Source organism: Anguilla anguilla, chromosome 2 (assembly GCF_013347855.1).
Source record: "Anguilla anguilla isolate fAngAng1 chromosome 2, fAngAng1.pri, whole genome shotgun sequence".
Lineage (NCBI taxonomy): Eukaryota > Metazoa > Chordata > Actinopteri > Anguilliformes > Anguillidae > Anguilla > Anguilla anguilla.
In genome coordinates, this window is record NC_049202.1 from 47,606,660 (window position 1) to 47,626,608 (window position 19,949).

The 19,949-nt window shown below is 37.4% G+C and overlaps 1 protein-coding gene across 10 annotated transcripts in view; it reads right to left on the minus strand.

Annotated features, from left to right (window-relative positions):
* Positions 1-11,294, minus strand: part of LOC118221741 (trinucleotide repeat-containing gene 18 protein-like) — a 74,632-nt gene extending 63,338 nt beyond the window's left edge. For 7 of the 10 annotated variants that reach the window (XM_035407094.1, XM_035407093.1, XM_035407092.1 and 4 more), the window contains exons 1-2: positions 10,927-11,284; positions 9,070-9,399 (exon numbers count right to left, since the gene is read on the minus strand). In XM_035407094.1, coding sequence (XP_035262985.1) covers positions 9,070-9,280 — 211 coding nt within the window. In that variant the 5' untranslated portion in view covers positions 9,281-9,399; positions 10,927-11,284. Of the gene's footprint in view, positions 1-9,069; positions 9,400-10,247; positions 10,877-10,926 lie in introns of those variants that run through there. The other 3 variants (XM_035407087.1, XM_035407086.1, XM_035407088.1) reach the window with 3 other exon arrangements.
* Between the last annotated feature and the right edge of the window lie 8,655 nt (positions 11,295-19,949).

Genomic DNA, 19,949 nt, shown 5'->3' on the forward strand with positions numbered 1-19,949 from the left:
TGTCCTGCCTGTTGACTAGCTGTAGCTCTAACCAAACACCCTCGATGAGAAAAGTAGAAGAAGATCACCAAAGGAAAGAAAAGGCCATTGGAGTTCATGTCACAAACCTTGCGGTCAATGAGCAAACTTGAACTGTGATCTGGAATACAGTTGGGGAGGAATAGGCAGCCTTTATAAAACTTTTCATTATTACTCTGAAATTAGAAGCTTAAAAGAAAAACTACTCAACCAAGAAAAAAAACATTAATTAATAACAATAAGAGCATTTTTGTTGCTGCTCTCATTCATGTACATTCCTGTCTTGTATTTCACATAAAAAATCAGTTTTACAGAAAAACTGATGCCATCGGGACGCACACGCACACACACACACACACACAGTCGAAAGCCAATTATTATGCTCCGTTGGACATTAGTAAGGTTTACAGACCTTAAACTAAGTTAATCACACATCAAAAAAGAATAACTGTGGGTGAAAATGACTGTTTTGGATACATCTATAAATGCATCCTGCAGTTCTATGCTTTATTCCAGCATCAGTTACACCACTTTGGGTTAAAGTAACAGTAACACATCTGAAGTGGAACACATCTACTTCATTCCTTTGACACAAGAAAATAGTGAAATGTGCTGGCAACTGCTGCTGCAATAGCTGGAGTGATAAATATCCATGTCCACAGTGTATTAACAAAGACTGCAACAAGATCAATATTGCCCCTGTCCGTACTGAACACCCTTATAACGGACAATATTATTTAAAATAACAATGCAATATGCCATTCTTTTCAATTAAAATCAGATGAAATGGAGGTTGTAAATGATAAGAAAATACATTTTAATACAACTAAAAAAACTAAAATTTACAAAATAGCAGCACAATTCACCAGCAGGCATTACTTCACAGAATTAAACATAACACTAACCATAACTTCTGTATTCGTGATAATTATAATGTTAAAGAGATGTTGCCACATATGTATAAGCTGTATAATACTTATCCCCGGAAATGGAATACTCTGAAAAACACTGTTGCACTGGCCAACAGAGAAAAAAAGCAAATATTCACCCTTAGTTTAGACACTAAAAAGTACAAGGGTGAGTAGGCATCTATTAAATAGTATGTGTATAAGAGTGGTCCCTCTTACAGCATCACAATGGAAAAACACGAAGCTCTTGTTATAAATACCTCTCCTCTTAATAGTTCTATTTCAGCATGATTATTTCTTCCCATGGACAGCAGAAGATCTCTCTGATTTTCTCTTACCCCCAAAACAGATACATCAAAGAAATAGTTTTCAAAAAAAATTCTAACATAATTTGTTTAGTCGCAATGTTACTTTTCAAACATTGCCACTGTCAATGACACAAAGGCTTTCGGAGAATGAAACAGATCTTTGTGTCCGCCTGAGACCTCTGCACACATTACCCTGAAAGTGGGATCATTTTTAAGGGAGAGCGAAGGGTTGAGCACAGGGCTTCTTGTTGTGATACATTCATCTCAGTGCAGAGCGAGTAAGTAATCATTTCAAATGGTAACCGTTGGTTTGGCTTGGAGGTCAATCAGTAAAGGCCCTTTCATCCAAGACTCCTGTCAAACCAGGCGTATGTTCACTATTCATTTCCATCAAAAAGGTTAAGCAGTAGACAAATATCCCCGTACCCTCCCCCGATATTTCTCTCACACACACGCACACATGAGAAAAACATATTAATCTGCTCAATATTTAAATAAGGCTCTCATGCATTATTAATGTGAGCGTGTCGCTGTTGGTCAGAATAAGGAAAGAAATTAGTGGGGCTTAAAGCAATATCAAAAAGGGGATTTAGGCAAAGAAACTCCCAGACCCTAATAAACCCATTGTCAGTTTACAATCTCTATGCCTGTCATCGATTTATTCCTTTTTGAAAGAGGGAATATCCCCTTGTGACAGGAAGGTCTGCTTTCTTTACTGAACACTCCCAGTTTTCCTTTAAACAAGTCAAGGTAATGTATTCTATTTCCAAGCAGTCATGAGGCCACAGTTTAACAAATGCATCACTTGGAAAATATGACGCAAAGATCTGCCTAAAAAAGGCACTGGATCAGTCATTAATGCTGCTTCCACATACAGTGAATTAAAAAAAAAAACCTATATTAAAAATTTAATTGCTTTGTTGTTAATATCTTCTACACCACTGAAACTAGTGTTTTGTTGCACAGCTTTTCTATCATTACCCAAGGATGCGTATATCTTCAGTTGCCACACAGACTTACCCATGGACCTATCTGAAAATACAATGAACTTTCAGTTCTAGTGCATAATGCGGCAGTCAAAAATAATTTGTTGCAAGTGAACTTTGGTTTGGACAAGGTGGAAAAAAGCAGAAAGGGTGTGGCACTTCGTTGTCCGAGAGTAACATCCAAAATCAATTTGCCTTCTTTATGGGCCTATTTTTAAGTTTACATTTACAATTCTCAAATATTATTCATGCAGAACTTAAACATCAAAACCTACCATATGTGAAAGAAAAATGTTTTTGCTGAGAAAAATCAGGGAAAAATGTAAACTGCAAAAAAAAAAAAAAAAAACTACAAATAAAAATAAACAATAGGAAACAGAGGGACCATGTTGCTTGGAAGTGCTTTTCCCACTCTGCTTCCCTGCTCCTGGTATTAACAGAAGGAACGCTCATCGTCGGAGCCCGAGTACAATTTTGCACTCAATAAAAAGACAGGCACAAGCTAAATGCCAGAAGGCCAAATACTGACGAGCAGCTGCACAGCCTTTCATCTCTGGGCCTGAAAAACCTGGTCCATGTGCTTCGCCCGCATGCATTTCAGACCTTACCACGTGTGCCAGGGTTCAAGTCCAGCACGGGTCACCCACCACAGAGGGGCCGTTATCGTAGTTTAGTCCACCTGACCACTAGCAGGCTCTATCAAACCCTGCCCCTCTGCACATATTAGGAAAGAGCAACAAAAAAATCTAAAGGCTTGTATATCCCAGCACTACTTTTGGCTCGATAATGAAGAAGAACCTGCAATGTAATACCCAACAAAGAAAAGGCCATCCCTTAAAAATCAGCAACCGGCAACAGAACAAGCTGAAAACAGGTGAATGAAACCACTGGGAGACCAATAGTTAGAGCTATTCGGCTGAGAATAGAGATTGAGAAAATCTGCACCAGTCAACAATATCAAGGCCACTACACAACCATAGTCAGGGGGCCATTACTTAAAAAGATTACTTTTATAAATTCCTTCAAAAAATGTGCCTGAGTTAACCAGAAAAAAAATGATTCTGATGAAGAGGGAACAAGGCTCTGGATTTGGTAAGCTCCGAGAGTTGTGCTTTAATCAGGTCATCTGCCACTTCGCTCCACTTGGCTCTGAGAACGAGAGCCATGCAACACTGAGGCATTGACCACTGCAGCTGACACCAACTTTCCGTCCCAACAAGGAAGAAAACCAACCTAGGTGGCAAAGTTCATTTAATTTAATTATTGACTTATATTCCACAAATACATATTTTGTCAAAGCCAGCTCTGGAGATTTATCCAGCCTAAAACTAACACAAAATTAGAAACTTACTGAGAAAATGCAAATATGAGGACATGACAACATCCACCTGGATTTTAGGCGAGCAACACAATTTCTGATTTTCAGAATGTGCATATTTAAATGTACGCTCTAAAGACAGAATGTTGATCATGCTGATGGGAACAAATGAGTATCATCTTCACTTAAAAAAGAGGGGCAGATGTATTAAAGGTGATGAAGTGGTGGTGCTAAAAAAAGTTTTCTGAAATACACCTTGTATAAAAATCTGGTTTTGTCAGCATAGGTCCCCTTCAGTAAGTTCTGACTAACAGCAACTTTCTGGATGCAACAGTTTGACACTCTTCCAACTAAGAAATCACCTCTTCAGCATGTTTGGTCCACATGTTGCAGGCAGATTCGAGTGCAGTAGACCAGTCATGAAAATGCACTTGTTCATTCAAAACAGAAGTGAACAGATTGCTCAAAATCAAATAAGCTTCCTCTCATATGATCTTCCATAGTTAAGCAAATGTCATTTGCCAAAGACAATTACCCTACATTGACTGCAGAAACTAAACAAAGGCATTGCCCCAAACCATATCGTTCGAACACAAACCGTTTAGAATTGTGAAATGTTCTTTTAGTCTATAGAGCCTCAGCCAACAATGCAAGTATATAAAATAAAACAATTACATATTAATTCATTCTTTAATAACCCATTGTGATGACATCACCTCGATTTCATGCACAACCCCCTTACCGACTGTGGCTGGAGTATGTTCTGTACTGTTGGGACTTACTTAAATGAGTGGCTGTACTCTGATTTCACAGTACATATGGAATGTTATTGAAGAAATTCAGCCAGAACTATAAAGTATTCAATGTGGTCTGGCATCTCAATTCAAAAGCTCAAAGGAAAATAATGATTTACACATTTAAATTGTTAAAATGTCCAATACCAGGTAGGAGTCTTTACATGGAGCAAAATAAAATGTTATTTCCTTAGGATGATGAAGCTCATATAATTTTAGCAATGAATACTTTTAAATACAGAAACATGCTTATAGTGGATTCACCTGAAGCACAGCCAGTAATGTCTGCAAGCAGAGGCACAAAATAAATGCAAATATAGAATGCACTCATCTAAATTATGTAAATATGCATTAGACCTTCCCTGCTTAACAAGAAAAAATCTTACGATAAATCATGTTCACTCAGATAACCATTATTGGCAACAGACCTACTTGAGGGCTGCAACTGCACAATGGCAATATTAGCATTTTAACCATCTTAGGCTGTTTCAGAAACTAAACTAAATTTTCCAGGTCAAACATTAACAATCTAAGAACCTTGTCATTCATGGATGTGAAGACTACACAGGGAAGTTGTCTTTATTACCATAAATATCACGCAGGTGGCTAAAGTGGATAGTGAAAAAATGTGGCTACAGGGCAGAATGGTTATGAAATAAGACACTCAGAGATAAAGTACATATATACTGTATGTTTACAACACTTCTGTTAAAGTCGGAACACTCCGAGATGACAGCCGTGAAGCTATCCAACTTTTCTTCCTTTTAAATTTGCTTTTGGTGGGAAAAGGTCATTTGGATTATTTATTTTATTTTTTTAAACGAAACAAGCCTTTAACGTTACGCAAGGTCCTTTTATCATTGTTTCCAGTTTTCCTGTAGGTTGGAAACCTTTCTCTACATCAATTGACAGGCAAGCTTTTCTCAAAAGAGACAAATGCTAGGACCATTAAAGGGCACTTGTGCATCCCAAGCCTCCTCTCTCCATTCTACTTTGCCAAATTGACCACAAGCTGCAAAGGAAAGAACACGGTTTCCTCATTCTCTACCATCCTTTGCAGGCCCTAGAGGACACCGAGTGGTTCCACCTCTCAACGCACTCTGCGGCATTTTTCTCAAGCAGGTGGTCACAAAAAAGGATTTCTCTGAAAGGTAAACACCAGTCACCCTTCTTTCATCACCTGGAGGAACAAGCAGAGCACTGGAACAAGGCAGTGCCACTGTGCCAAGGTACCCAATTCCATATTTTAATGACAGGCTGGACAAGAGCCCTGGGATCTGTTCCGCCAGTTAATATACAGCTAAATCTGAATTCCAGAGTCCTCTGACTTATGAAGGAACTCATGACACTTAGGTTTCTATGTTAAATTACATTTTGTGACATCCAAAAGAGTCTGGCTTACAATTCCCTCTGAAACATACAACAAAAGGCAAATTTATTTTAAGATATTACTGTTCTTAGAGCAAGTGATCATACATAGTTAATAGATTAGATTTTTTAAAATCTGCTAAAATTTAATTTATTATTTATCACACATGGTTTTTAAGTTGATTTGGGTGCTCTATGCGACAGACCATTAAAAGCAATTACAATCAAACAGTACATTTCAAGCATATACTGCACAGTTATTTTATTACAGATGTGGAAGACTATGACAAAATGGAAAACCTTTGACAGTTTCTAGTCTATGAGACAAGATAATATTTTCCATATTGCCAACCATACTGAGCAGATTTTGCAATGAGTTCTGCCTTCCTGACTGAAATCTAGCCTTGAAGAACATCAATTGAAAAATATCTCCTGTACAAGACACAAAACCCCTTCAGTTGAAAAACTTTCTTCAGAAATATATATGAATAGCACAGAGCAGGAATGGCATGGTTCAGCAATACATCCAACTAAGCAGAAGCTCTATTGAGCTCTATTGAATACTGCTCCTCTTGGGCTATAAATAGTTTTCTGGACTCACACAAGCCTGCAGAGGCATCTAAAATTCACAACCCACCGAGATCACACCAAACAGAGATATAAGGTACAGTACTTTTCTATACTGCAATACCTTTGCAGAGCTATTGAAGACACTAGTCTTCTATAACTGTAGGAGCCCCGCTCTCAAATTTAGGCTTGCAAAACCTAGATATTTAAGTCCTTTTCATAAGCTGTGGAAAACTTTTTGACTTCAGAAGTATATTTTTGAAGTTTTACTGAAAGAGAAAAAAAGATCTTGGGTTACTGGGAATTTTATGAATGGATTCACCTTTATGACAGTATGACATTGTATGTCTTCAGTGATACAAATGAACTTAGCAATACACAGGCAATACTTGATCTACCAAAGACAACAGAGGCTTATTACTGAGAAAAGATGTTTTAAGGAGTGCTTCATTTAAGCTATAAACAAAGAAAAGATGTACAAAAGCACAACATTTCTGTTGATATGCAACATGTTGCAACAAATCCTCAATAATTAAAATCTATATCTGCTCACATTCAGAAACCATTTACAAACACTGGACAAAACCTATTTTTGGGAAAAGAACTCCATCATCGCAACTTTGTTTTCCAAACTGAGGTGGATTCTCTCCAATGTATCAAAGCATAAAAATTATTTCACAGCCTAACAAAACATAACAGAACAAAGCAACATCCAAATCATTCAATGCCAATTAAAACATTCCCTTTTTTGAAAGCTTTTTCCTCAGTGGAAATGTGTATGTCCCATGAGGGCAGATTAAGGACTTATTTTCTTTCGAGTAAGCCACTGACAATACATGTTAATACTTCGTGCATTCTAAAATGATGTACATTCCCAGGTAATATATTTTTTCCACTCTGTTCCAGCTTCTGTGGAATGGGTAAATCCACATATTCCCGCTGAATATTTTTTAAAATACATAACCACAACACTGCAAGAATAACAATTTGGCTATGACATGACAAGCAGCATTGGGCTGTGAAACATCAATATTGATTGAATGATCAAATAAAAATGTTTTAATCCAAATGTTTCCATCTTGCAGTGTTGAAACAGCCATTTTAATAAATCTTCTTTGAACTAGCACCAGTGAAACAGAGATAGTAATAACTTTGTTGAAATATCATGATGATTACTGGTGTGTGTGTGTGTGTATGTGCGTAGAGCAAAAATAACCAATAAAATGTTTTCTCTAAAATAAATCTGATTCATATTGAAGACATCAACATACAAACATACCAGTCAAAGACAGATATAGTGCCAACAGTGCATAAGCACAAGTTCACATTACCAGCACCCTGGACAAACAATGCCACTGAATAAATCTGCAGTCCAAGTTCCAACCCTACTACATCAGACTGTGCACACTGTACAGCACCCACACCAAAATACTTTGAGAATGAATACTTGTTCATCCACTCAAAATTTATGAGGAAAAAATGTGAAGGCACAACTTCCTCAAATGTGAAGGTAGTGTAAATTCCATCAGTTGTTCACGTAGGTAGGATCTCTCTTCATAGACGTAAAAGTGAAAAGTAATTTGAAAAAATCTGAAGGCATAATGTGAATACTTTCAAATTTACATATATACTCTGAATTGTATTATTGCATTCATTTGAAAAGGGGGGGGGGGGGTTATTTTGTTTTAAATTGATTGCTGTTTGCAAAGGGCATTTTGTTATTGCCGACCAAGTTAGTTATTTACTTTAACTCAACGAAGTCTTACCCTTCCATTACAATTGATATTCGCACTCAGTTTCATTTCGTTGTCTTAAGGCTGCTTACAGCCTAACGTGTATCAGAAAAACGATTTTTTTTGTTGCTATTTTAAAATTTCGTTTTGAAATAACCGTTTGCATACAAATTTTAAAGTTAATTAGTTTTTCAATGTTCTATACCAAAAGCGTTTTTACACTCAGTTTGACAGATTCCCAGAAATTGGATTCAATTATGTCTAAATCCTTACTCGTCCTGTTTCGCCAGCGAAGAAATACCCTACTCAAGAATCAACAAAATAACTAGGAGTCATATATTGACATACATGTGCGGTTCATGATGCCTCGAACTAAAATTTTCAGATTATTCCAAACCATAAGCTTGTTCCGAAATAAAAAGCACATTACCAGGCTGGAGAACTGTGATTATTGTTCCACTTGAGTTGAAGACTCAACGTTGTAGCATACATTTTAATTAGCTTGGCAGTATGAACTGAATTCCTACAGCCTAAATCTAATTTGGGCTATTGACGATGTTCGAAATTAAAGATAAAGATAATTCAGAAATCTCCCCACACACGTCTGTGTATGATAATGCAAACGTGTTTTGAGTGCTTATTTATTATTATTTAACTTGTTCGGATTCAGTCATATTAATACAGGCCTATATGCACGTGCTTGTGTGTCGCGCTTTATGCAGCAGTTCCGCGGTTTGCGTGACATTATGCTGCCGGAAAAGGTCTTGAGTAAACTATTCCTCCAGAGTTTATTTTGGGTGGCTCCACGGCCAAATTAAATTCGCTACGACACCGATGTTCATGCAGCATACAAGGCTACAAAATAAGCTACTAACTAAACCATCTGAAATAGCTGAATAAAAAAATCTGGTATCTAGCCCAGTAATTCAGCGTGGCCACTACTACCGTAGTAATCGAATATTTTGGAACTTTTCAAATCGGTGTAACCAGGCATTGCCCTTATATTATCAGTCACTCTGGTGCACATGGAAAAGATATTTGTAAAAATAAATAAAAATAAATCACTCACCGTGATGAGAGTGGAGATTCATGGCCGATGACAAATATTTTCCAGTATGGAGCGGTGCCGGGTGCCCCGTACCCACATGGCCTGGGGATGGAGGTATTCTCCCGGCAGCAGCGGCTGCTCCGAGTCGGTGTGGCTCCATAGCCAGCCCCGACAGCAAAGGCGAGGGTACATGAACGGATCTGGGGGGGCCGAAATCTCGGCCATCCATCATCCAAAACGGATAAAATTGATATAAGAAACTGTCCGACCAGAAATTCCAAGATAGCCAGTCTATTAAACAGTCCTTATTTTTCCGTGGAAATCTGCATCCTTATCAGTCATTCTGCTGACCTATAAATGGAAAAGAAAAACTTTTGAGTGCTCAGTTTTATCACGTCAACAAAACTAATGTTCGGTTTATAAATTCAAATATATATCAATAGACTTAACGATGTATTCACCAAACACACTGGTATTGGTAAAAAACAACATTTTCTTAGACGTTGCTTTTCTTTTTGCAATTCGGCCTTTTAGTGTGTGTAGCCTATGCTCATGTCTTGCACTCGGGGAAAGCAGTGCAAGGGTTTTTTCATAGCTACGTTCGTAGTAGTGAAATATATGCGTTAAAACTAGGTGTTTAAATGGTAATTAAATGTCAATATTCAATACCAAACAGTTATATCAGTTTTGAGCACATTTTAGTTAAACCTGTGTCTTTTAGCTTTACGCATAACGTGCACATTTTCTTGTCGGTCACGGCATGGTCTGAGATGAGTTTATACAAAAATACTTGCTTTGAGTCCCCGTTTACAAATGTAGGCTATAAACATTTCATATTACGAATTATTCACATGGAAATTAAATTTGATTTGGTGATTCTTTTAGCAATTAAATTTATTATCATACAACTATATCTTTGACCAAAACAGGCTATCATTAAAAATGGTATGTTATCTTAAATACATAGCCTGCAATAATGACTTATGGGTCATGCTACACCTGGCTTACTATCTAAAAACAGATTTTTCTGCTTTAATCATCTTGAAAGAAAGCAGTTCAGTCCTTCACTCAAATCTCAGTACTGAAATTCCGTGTTAGTAAAGAAAACGCGAAAGGAATACTGATTGTACCTAGCAAGAGGCGTAGTGTACGACACACACAGCTTCTTAAATAATATATACAAAATGTATTCAACTCACTTTAATGCCGCCCCGCAGACTCACTGTACGGACTCGCATTGTGGAAGTGCCGATTAAATGTGCTGCACTCGGATAAAAGCTCATTCTTTCGGTAGCCTAGCCTACTTGTAACAGAAATGCAGCCACGTTTCAGAAATGTTTGTTCATATAGGCTAAACATTATAGCGTCGATAAAAGTCGTTTCGGTAAAATAGTTGAAAGAGCGAATCACTCGTTAACAGTTTCAATATGATTAGTCCTCAGTTCTTACTGCTTTTACGGTTCCTCGTTAGAGAACAGGACACGTTTGGATGTGGTTTGTTATGTTTGATCTTTCCGCACTGCTTTGGGATTTTCCACAAATTCCTATACCATTATATTCTATTAAAACGGTATCGATAACCACACAATCACAAAGACCATTGCTGCTAAATTATTTTAGACAGAAATAGTCGTAAATTGTATCTAATTATAAAGAGCCTCAAGGCTGTTCCACAGACTGATTTTACTTCGTTATTCTTATAACACTGCAGCATATAGAGAAAGTGAGATGGGCCAGTTTAAACTCAATACAGCCTACAGCAAGGGAACGAAAACAAAATGAATAAAAGAGTTTAGATTAGACAGACTATCGTTCCTTAAAATGCGTCACCTGGCACGACTGGTTTCAAACTTTTCTTACAACACTTAAAAAACTTACAATGCTTTTAACAATCTTCGGATCGAAAGAATGCTGGATTTAGGGTTTAGGAAACCCGCTTCAGAAATTCCGTTTTACACAGCATGACTTCTATCTGAGAAACTTTCTGAAGTAGGTTTATAAATATAGGTTTGCTGTTCAATTGTTCATATAATCCTTCACAAATGAACTCCCCTACTAAAAAACAGTCCTTACTGGCGATGGAGTCCCACTAAAAAAATCCATTAATCCAGAAGTTTGTAGAAACATTTCAAATGCTCCATAATATACAGTCCATCCGTAGATACACTGTAAACTAACCTTGGGGGGGAAGTCCCTAGTAAGTCCTTCTCTGTAGATCTCAGAAAACTCTAGCAATGAAACAAGCATTGTTTTACAAACCCCGCCCCCTTCAACTCATCCAGCAGAATTCTACAGCTATGTCTACAATTGGTTGATTCCAATGTCGATCACTTCAGTGTAAACACTTTGGCTCTTCGCCAGTCCTATAAAACCAATTATGAACCAAGGAGGTTGTGCGGTTTCTAGGCCCCCTTACTTCAAGACTGAGTGATCAAAACAAGCAGTGTGAATTTTTAGGAGAGCCGTTTCAAGGCAGCTCTTCCACTCTGGCTTCAGTAATCTAAATAGTGGAATACGGACCTGGTAGGCTAGTGGACGAGGTTCAGTTCATTCTTATCTCAAGATTTTTTTCTGAAATATACTTCAGATTGTGCGTTTATATCCACTAGCATAAATTAGATTTTAGGTCTATAATAACATATTTCCGTCTGTCCTGCTTTGGTCTTTTATTTGCAGGGTAGCCCGTATTCTAACATCATGCGACACAAAAAAAGTCAAGCGTTTAATCCACAAATTCTACAATCTAAACATTTTTGCATTGGGGAAAATCAAATTATAGTGATGTGTATGTATATAGGCGTATGTGGCTACATAGGCGTGAAGTCGACAAACCTACTTTGGTTAATAAACAAGAAGAAATTATAACGTCGTCTCTTTTAGCCACTTCGTTACCCGCAGCTGCACGGACCATAGTGTAGCGTCCTTTAAATTATATGAATTAGCCTATAATTTTATCTTCTTGTTTTAAATGAAGCATTGTTCAAAATGATCATGTTTCAAGCGATGTGCCTGCAGGCTACTCTATGCGCCCAGACAACACACTATAGGCTATTGTATAAGGTAGAAATAGACAAGAAATTGAGTTCTAGTTGTTCACACACAATAAAGCCTACAAATCTGTTTTCATAACTCTTAATATGTGGATATGTCGCCAGATCTAGATGACATGAATGATCATTTAACTTAATTACAATTGCTCTGCCAACAATTAGGCTACAGTCTCTTGACATTCATTTCAACTAAATATTCTTGTGTTTCTGTCCGGGAGATATGGATCAAGATAATAATCCAACATTAGATTTGAGTAAAAATTGGCACATTTTTATTGTGGCCTAGTAAAACATGAAATTTGAAAACACATTCACGCGAAATTTCGCTTTAAATAGTTGTTAGTAGACTTGTTTTGAGATGTAGCCTGCTAACGACCTGGTGTCAATTGGCAAAATAAACGTTTTTTAAAGGACTAAAGTCTTACACTTTTCTATTAGCTTTAATTATTTTGATTTATATTTGGTCTATAGTATATAGATCTAGTCCAGTTATATTATAAGCGCAAAGCATTTTAAGGGTAGCTATAGATATCCTCTCTGTCGTGCATGGGTCAAATGGAATGAATATTTTTGTGCCCCGTCAATGCAGCGATGCTTTCCCCTTAAATTTGACAAAGATCCACCAGCTCGGTTCATAGCTATATGCTTGCGTGCGCGCGTGGACGTGAAAGTGGATATAGGAACGTTAGCGTCATAGTATTACATTTTGGATGTTGCACAAAACAGTTAATAAAAGAGTCTATGGACGGTTTCAAAATACCCCCTTTGCCAAGCCCTGATGTTGCGGTTTCAAGGATCCCCCATTTTGGAAAGCAGAGGGGGGAAAACACTAAAATAGTAATGAGTCAAGGGGAAAAGCAATGTCTGAACGTTATAGCAAAGGGAGATCTCATTTAAATATCACCCCGGCACCATTTCAACCCCAATGAAAGGAAAGCAACTTTTGGAGGACTCAACACTGGATTGCTCCCAAATTGGCCAAAGGACCAGCAGGAAGAAAGGGGAAAATTTGAGAATGGGGGAGGGTTGTTATGGCGAGGAAAATTAATGCAACAGCGAAGCTTATGGCTGCCCGGACAGAATGCCGAGAGATTCTGAATTATCAATGGAGTAGCAGTGAATGACAACCGCCCTTTAAGTGTATTTTCTTCTGTAGTCTGTTTCGTCTCTAAGCGAACGCAATGAAATGCACTTTATTGTAAACACAATCGGCTGTGATTCGACGCGTTCCCTTTCCTACAGCCGCCTGAACCTAATGAGATGTCAGAGAGGGATTCAGATTTTTCTTGTATTTCAGAAAACATAATTGCCACATACAATCGTCTTTTGCCACATGCAATTGTTATTTCTGGATGACTCGAGAACCCGAACATTAAGATGGGTATGTATTGAATGCAATACCGATTTCGCTACTAATAAATTACCAAACATCAAACAAGGCCTACTTTTTCTTTGTTGAAATCTACTGGAGATATTCACCAAATCATGTACTTATAGTAGGCTATGCTTACACTGATTTGTTCACGCTTTGTCGACGACGAGTAGGCTAGGTGCTTTTCCTGTATAACGGTAGTTTAATGGCGTAAACCCATTGCAATTATTTGCCAGTTTGGTCGAGGAACTTTTTGACGATTACATTTTTTCTTGGAGCGCAATTCTAGAGTGTGTGTATTCTTATCGCTCGTAACATAGACTATTCAAATATATATTATACTTGCAATTTTTAAAAACCGCTTGTCAGGCTACGGTACCAATATGAAACCACCGTCGTTTCTCAAAAACTGTTTTATAACGGGTTTGCTACCGGCAGTCAATAAGTAGGCTGTAGCCAATACACGATTAAAATTATAGTACCTATGTATGAAATTAAACAATTACACAAAATTGACCTGGGGCCATTTTGGGGTGTGGTGTAAAGCAAAGCACAGAGTATGAGGACAAGTCGGAACATTAATATTTATACAGTTGTTTAACCTGTCTCAATTTAATCTATAGGCTAGTCTGCTTGGTTTGTAGCGTACTTTGTAAACTGTATCCAAGAATATGGCTACTAACAGTATTGCTTCCTAAGGGAATATTACGCAAATAAACGCGGACATATCCTACATCAAGTGATTAGGGAAAAATATGTTGCAAAGCCTAACTCGAAAAAAGCTGACATGTCCGAATGCGCATAGGCTACTCGTTCAAAGGCGGAGAACCGTCCACGATTTGGTGTCAGAATATTGCTAAATATTCACAATTTGTTTTAATAGAGGTATAATTACGAATTCGGCCGATGATAATAATTAACACATCGTGATGCATGTAAGCTATTTTAAAATACAACACGTGCAAAAGGGTATGTAAACTGCTGTTGTGATCACCGTAAAATGCTAAATAACAAGGTAACATGCATTTTGGAGTGCCCAAAAATTTACCATGCATTTTCTCAGGTAGTATATTGTGTAGAGTATAAGAGTCTTCGAAATGTCCCTGCGCAATGTTGGATTATATCAGAAAAATCCAACTAGGTTGAATATGATAATATAGGCAAAATCAATAGCCTGTGTCATCAAAACTGGGAATTACTTGTTTGGTCTAAAATTTTTGTGTGGCTTGTTCATTTCCTGATTTCACTTGTTCCCCATCGATTTCCTCCAAATGAATAAAATGTCTGTTTTCGCCTTTTCACAGTGATATTTCAGTCCATTTATAGCACTCAGAAGAGTTGGATATTTCTGGTGTAATGGAATATTGGCGTGTGCATAGGCTATTTGCCGACTACTTCCAGTCTATACGATATGCGTAGAACTTGTGATATGTCATATGCAATTATCACCATGTCACTTGTTTTAGTCAAGTCTTCCTGGGCGATACACGTGTGACTGCAATGTAAAAGGTTACAACTGATCAAAAACTTTGAAAAAGTAATATTATATAGGTTAGTCTGTCGTGGTCCAAAATGCGTACGCATCCCGGGTCTCCAAAATAAGTTGAACCCGTTTCTAATAAACTTGTAGAACACAAAGGAAAACACAAGAGCTAGAGTTTGAGTTTCAAAAGGCAAACCACTGAAATGTATTTACAGTGCTAAAAGTCCCCCATCAGTGCCTGCCATGGAAATGTCGACGTCAGATCTATAAGGCATCCTGACGCATTTTCCAATCATCACCCTGACCCACGACTAGCACGACACAATTTCACACAGGATTATCAGTTTCTATCCATAAAATACAGGGTAATCTTCAGATAATTATATGGCTAATTTATGAAATTCTGCTCCAATTGAGCGTCCCTATTCCCCTATTTTTTTTAATTTTTTTTTTGCAAATACTGGTGAAAATAACCTCTTCAGCAACAAATACGATATAGCGATACACATGATCTCAAAACATATAAACACACGTGTTTCACAAGGTTTAAATAACCTAACAAACTATTTCCTAGTTCAATGGGCTAATAGGTTAGATACATCGTAACTAGCCTACTGAGCCTAATTCGTCTAACAAATTAAATAGGCTGCACAGAACTGAATGGCATTATTGTTTTAGTTTAACACTCAATTGATGAAACTTTTTACTCAATTTTCGCTGAACTGACATAATCTAATCTTATTCCGATTTGCGTAAAACATTCAGTGAAAGTGTGAGGAGAATTTTTTTAAACTAGCCTACATGTATGCCTATATGTTCTGTGTGGGTACAAATCAACTGAGAATAGTCTTCATTTTTTGGCGCTTGATATACACGCACCCGTGAAAATGTTTAAATGTCTCTTCAGATGGTGGAAACCACCCACTTGCGTCCATCCGACAAATAAAATGAACTCAAAACTCTCTCTCACTACAAGTAGTCGTCCATGTCGCGTCAGTCTCCCCGAAATCGCTTATTTAGTAGGCGATCCTAAGCATCCAAGTTACATACAAGATAAAAAAAAATGTCTGCGACTAAAAAGTCACAGCCTTAGAATCATGAATTTGCAGCCGACAGGTTGTGATTATTATCGCAGAATGAGGCATGTCTGTTCTATTTTTTTGACGCTAAAATTCTTTCTGCTTGGATGCAATGCTGTTTAATTCAGTAGAAAATAAGTTTTATAATATACAGGTAATACTAGTAACTTTCATGCTATGTTAGGTTTAACGGAATAGATTAGTCTATGCGAATAATATATGTATGTTCGGTATACGGCCTATATATTGCATTTCGAAAGAAACAATGACATGAGTTATGACCACGCAGTGAACTTCAAAAGCCTGTCATGTCCACATGAATGTACTGATGGTGTGGAATAGCCTATATTTACTAATTCAAATTGATCTATTTACCTCGTGCATGGTCGATCTGTTAATTTACCCTGCAGGCCTTAAGACATCACCTGACTTATGCGAGAATAAATGCACGATTTTATGATCTCCAGGAGAAAGTTCTTGTACACTGTCATATGATGAGTCCCGCGAAGGTTTTGCTTCATTGTTTGTATTTGATGATCAGTTCGAGAACTGCATTTTATTTTATGGTTTTAGATGTAGAAAAGCATCTTCCAAAAAGATAAGTGACAACTGTATGTCTACAGTGATCAAAAGAATAAAAAGCCCCAAGATTTAGGCTACACAGAATATGAGTAAAATCAAAACCGGCAATGATCATCTCATATCCATTTCCCTAACGCACAGTCCAATTTCAAAAGCCTGTTTTTGTTATTCTAAGTATTCAGCATATTAGCCTATAATAAAAATAATACAACGCATTCTCTTACTGGCATTTTAAATAATAGGCTACAATTTTCAATGTCACGTTCTCCTTAGATTAGGTCTACATATACTGGTCAGAACGTTCTTGTATTTTGTTTATATAGTCTACACCACATAATTTAGTCAGTGCTGTGTGAATTCATGGTTTCTTGATGACAAAATTGTAGATGTATTACTGCATATGAGGTTACTTGCAATTGTTCTACCAGAGAGATGCTTCCTGAAATAAAAGTTAAGCCCCATATTACACACAAAAATCTATCAGTTATCATCACACGTCTTTCCAGGTCTCATCAACCTTTTATTTTCTTTTAGTACTGTCTAATCAAAGCCAAAAATATAACGCATTTTTGTTAGAACCGGTAACCTGTGTAATATTTATCGATTTCTTTGTCGAGAGGGATCGCAAATCCCAACGAAGTGTGTGTCTCAAATATAAATTTTATTTTTATTTATTTATTTTTTTAAAGCACAAACACGGGAAATCAACAGTTAGAATGTCCACGGTTAATATTATTTTTTTCTAGGAAATAAGGCGTTCTGGAAGATTTTACGCCAAAATATTAAATATTTGGGGGCTCTAATTATTTTGTCCCGTACGCGACGCGTTATATTTTAATTGCGATATTATTGGACTACAGCACCACGGGTAAAAACTCTTTTGTGTTATCCAGACAGATCGATTTTGGGCGATCTATGTTGTTGCACTGAAAACAGGCTACTTCGGGATCGGATCACGTTTAAACGGATGCGAAAAGCGTCTGGCAAACAGGAACGCAGAATCTCAAACCCAAATTAACACACCGTGCTCATTCCTACAAGCCAAGATGCCAGTAGCTTTGTCATTTATGTTGGGTAGTTACAACATGTAGGCTACTGGGGAAACCTGGAAAACGAAGAAGACACAAATCTCAGATAGATGCAGAACAAAGCAGTAGACCGAATAGAACGAATGAATCCCCACGTTGTTTGCTCTTCAGTGCAATTAATTTATCTGCACCAAATATAAGCGACCCTTTTTTAGAGATTTTCAAAGATATTTAACGTTCATTGAGCAACGTTCTGCGTATGCCACGTTATAACGATCCATAGGAGCGCGTAGTGTTAATACCGAATGTGGTCATGTCAAATTTAGCTTTAAAGTCTCGAAGTTGAGAATTTAGTTGATCTACACAAAATCCTGATATAAAACGCTTACACCATAGTCATATAACAAAATGGAAGCATGCTTATTTAATGTACTGTTTCTTTTTATTAAAGTCGCCTTTAATTGCTTCACTAACATCACTAAGCATGTGATGCTGTAGATAAATACACTGGAAAAATGATTCACTTCCATATAAATGTCTCATGCACATTTATGTCATAGGGCATTTAATTGCTATAGTGTTACAGAAAGGGAAGAGTTATTATTATTATTATTATTATTACTATTATTATTATTATTATTATCCATCTCTTTTAAGTTTTGGCGGAATTCCTCACCTTTGTTGTTTTGTAATTGTATGTCTCCCTGTGTTTACTGTGTATTTATTCAATGGTAATTTATCCAATGGGAAAATGTCCAGGACTAAAAGATTGTCTTCAACATGTTCATTAAAAATTTGAGTAATTCAATTACACAAATGGAAATGCCACTGATAACCAAAATATGCAAAAATAATTCCACCCAGAAGAGTAAGAGAAAAGTTAGAGCACCTTTCCAAATTTTGCGGACTTCATTACAACCCCAATTTAATAAGCTTCTCATGGGAAGCTGACACCAAGGCCTGACATCACCACAGTTGAAAACCCATCTCCTCTGGCCACAAAGTGCCTTGTCAATTAACAGACAGCTTGTTGCAGGAGAAAGAACGGAGAGCAGTGCACCCTTCCCCTTGGGGGCAGAGGGGGAGAATCAAGTTTCTATTGATAGACCCAGACACGCGGTGTAAAATTCAGGCTGGAGGGGGTAAAAAGAGATTTTGGATTGGGGAACGCAATCGGCATCACTCAAGCCACAGCTATGTCTGCTGAAGGAGCTTGTTTACCAAAATGCTGTATCAATGATAAATCAGTAACGTATTCAGTGTTACTGATATCCACTGCTTGACACGTACGTTTACTTGAGGGCTGTGATACTTTATGCTGTGGGTAGTTCGCATCTTTCCTTTTTTTCCATGCACCGTGTGTAGGACTGTAGTCATTTTGATGTAACCTGTGAACAACATCACCAGTGTGTTTATCAATTTCTATCTATTTTCAAGACACATTCACTCAAATGTGAGCCACAGTCAAGCTTAGTGTCACACTCACTACATTCCTGCTTGGGAGTCATAGCTGCTGCAGATGAAGCTCAGTATAAAGTAAAAGCTTTCATTTGGGATAGTCCAACTATCCCATTTGGGATAGTTTCAGGAGATTCTCTTTTTGGCTAGCTTACCCATCATTAGATGATACGATCAATACCATTTCCATCCCTGTGCATCCAGTACAAAAGTATTAGACAATATCTACATGCTGCATGCTAACTGTGTAACTTCCATGAATGGCTGCAGATGAAAGCAATGTTAGCTTGCTAAGTGAAGAGATGGAAATACAAGTGTGAGTTGGGGGTTGCCAAATAGACATGTCACTGACTGTAAACATGTGCTCCCACTGCCGCTCCCACTGCAGCCCATGGTACTGCATACCTGGCAACACCACACTAACACTTTGAGCATAACTGCACAACTACTGCACCCAATGGATGGATACATGGTTATTTTACAATTATAGTTCTGAATTTAGCTGCCTCCAAAACAACTAAGGTCTTGTTTTTCAGTTTTTATTTTTGCTTGTTTTAAACATGCAAGGTGCAATAACTGAGCTTTTGGAGCAGTTGGAAGATGTATATCCATCACTAGTTAGCAAATCTAACGGTGTTTTCGTTTGCAGCCATTCGTAGAGGTAGCGCAGTTAGCATGCAGCCCGTAGATATTGTCTAACATTTTTGTACTGGACCCACAGGGATGAAATTGATATCAAACTTATTGCTTAGTGGTAAGTCAGCCAAAAACCTAGTTTCCCAAAAAAGTTGGACTATCCCCTTAAGAATGGCAATGTGAATACAATTCCATAATTTAGAACTTTAAATT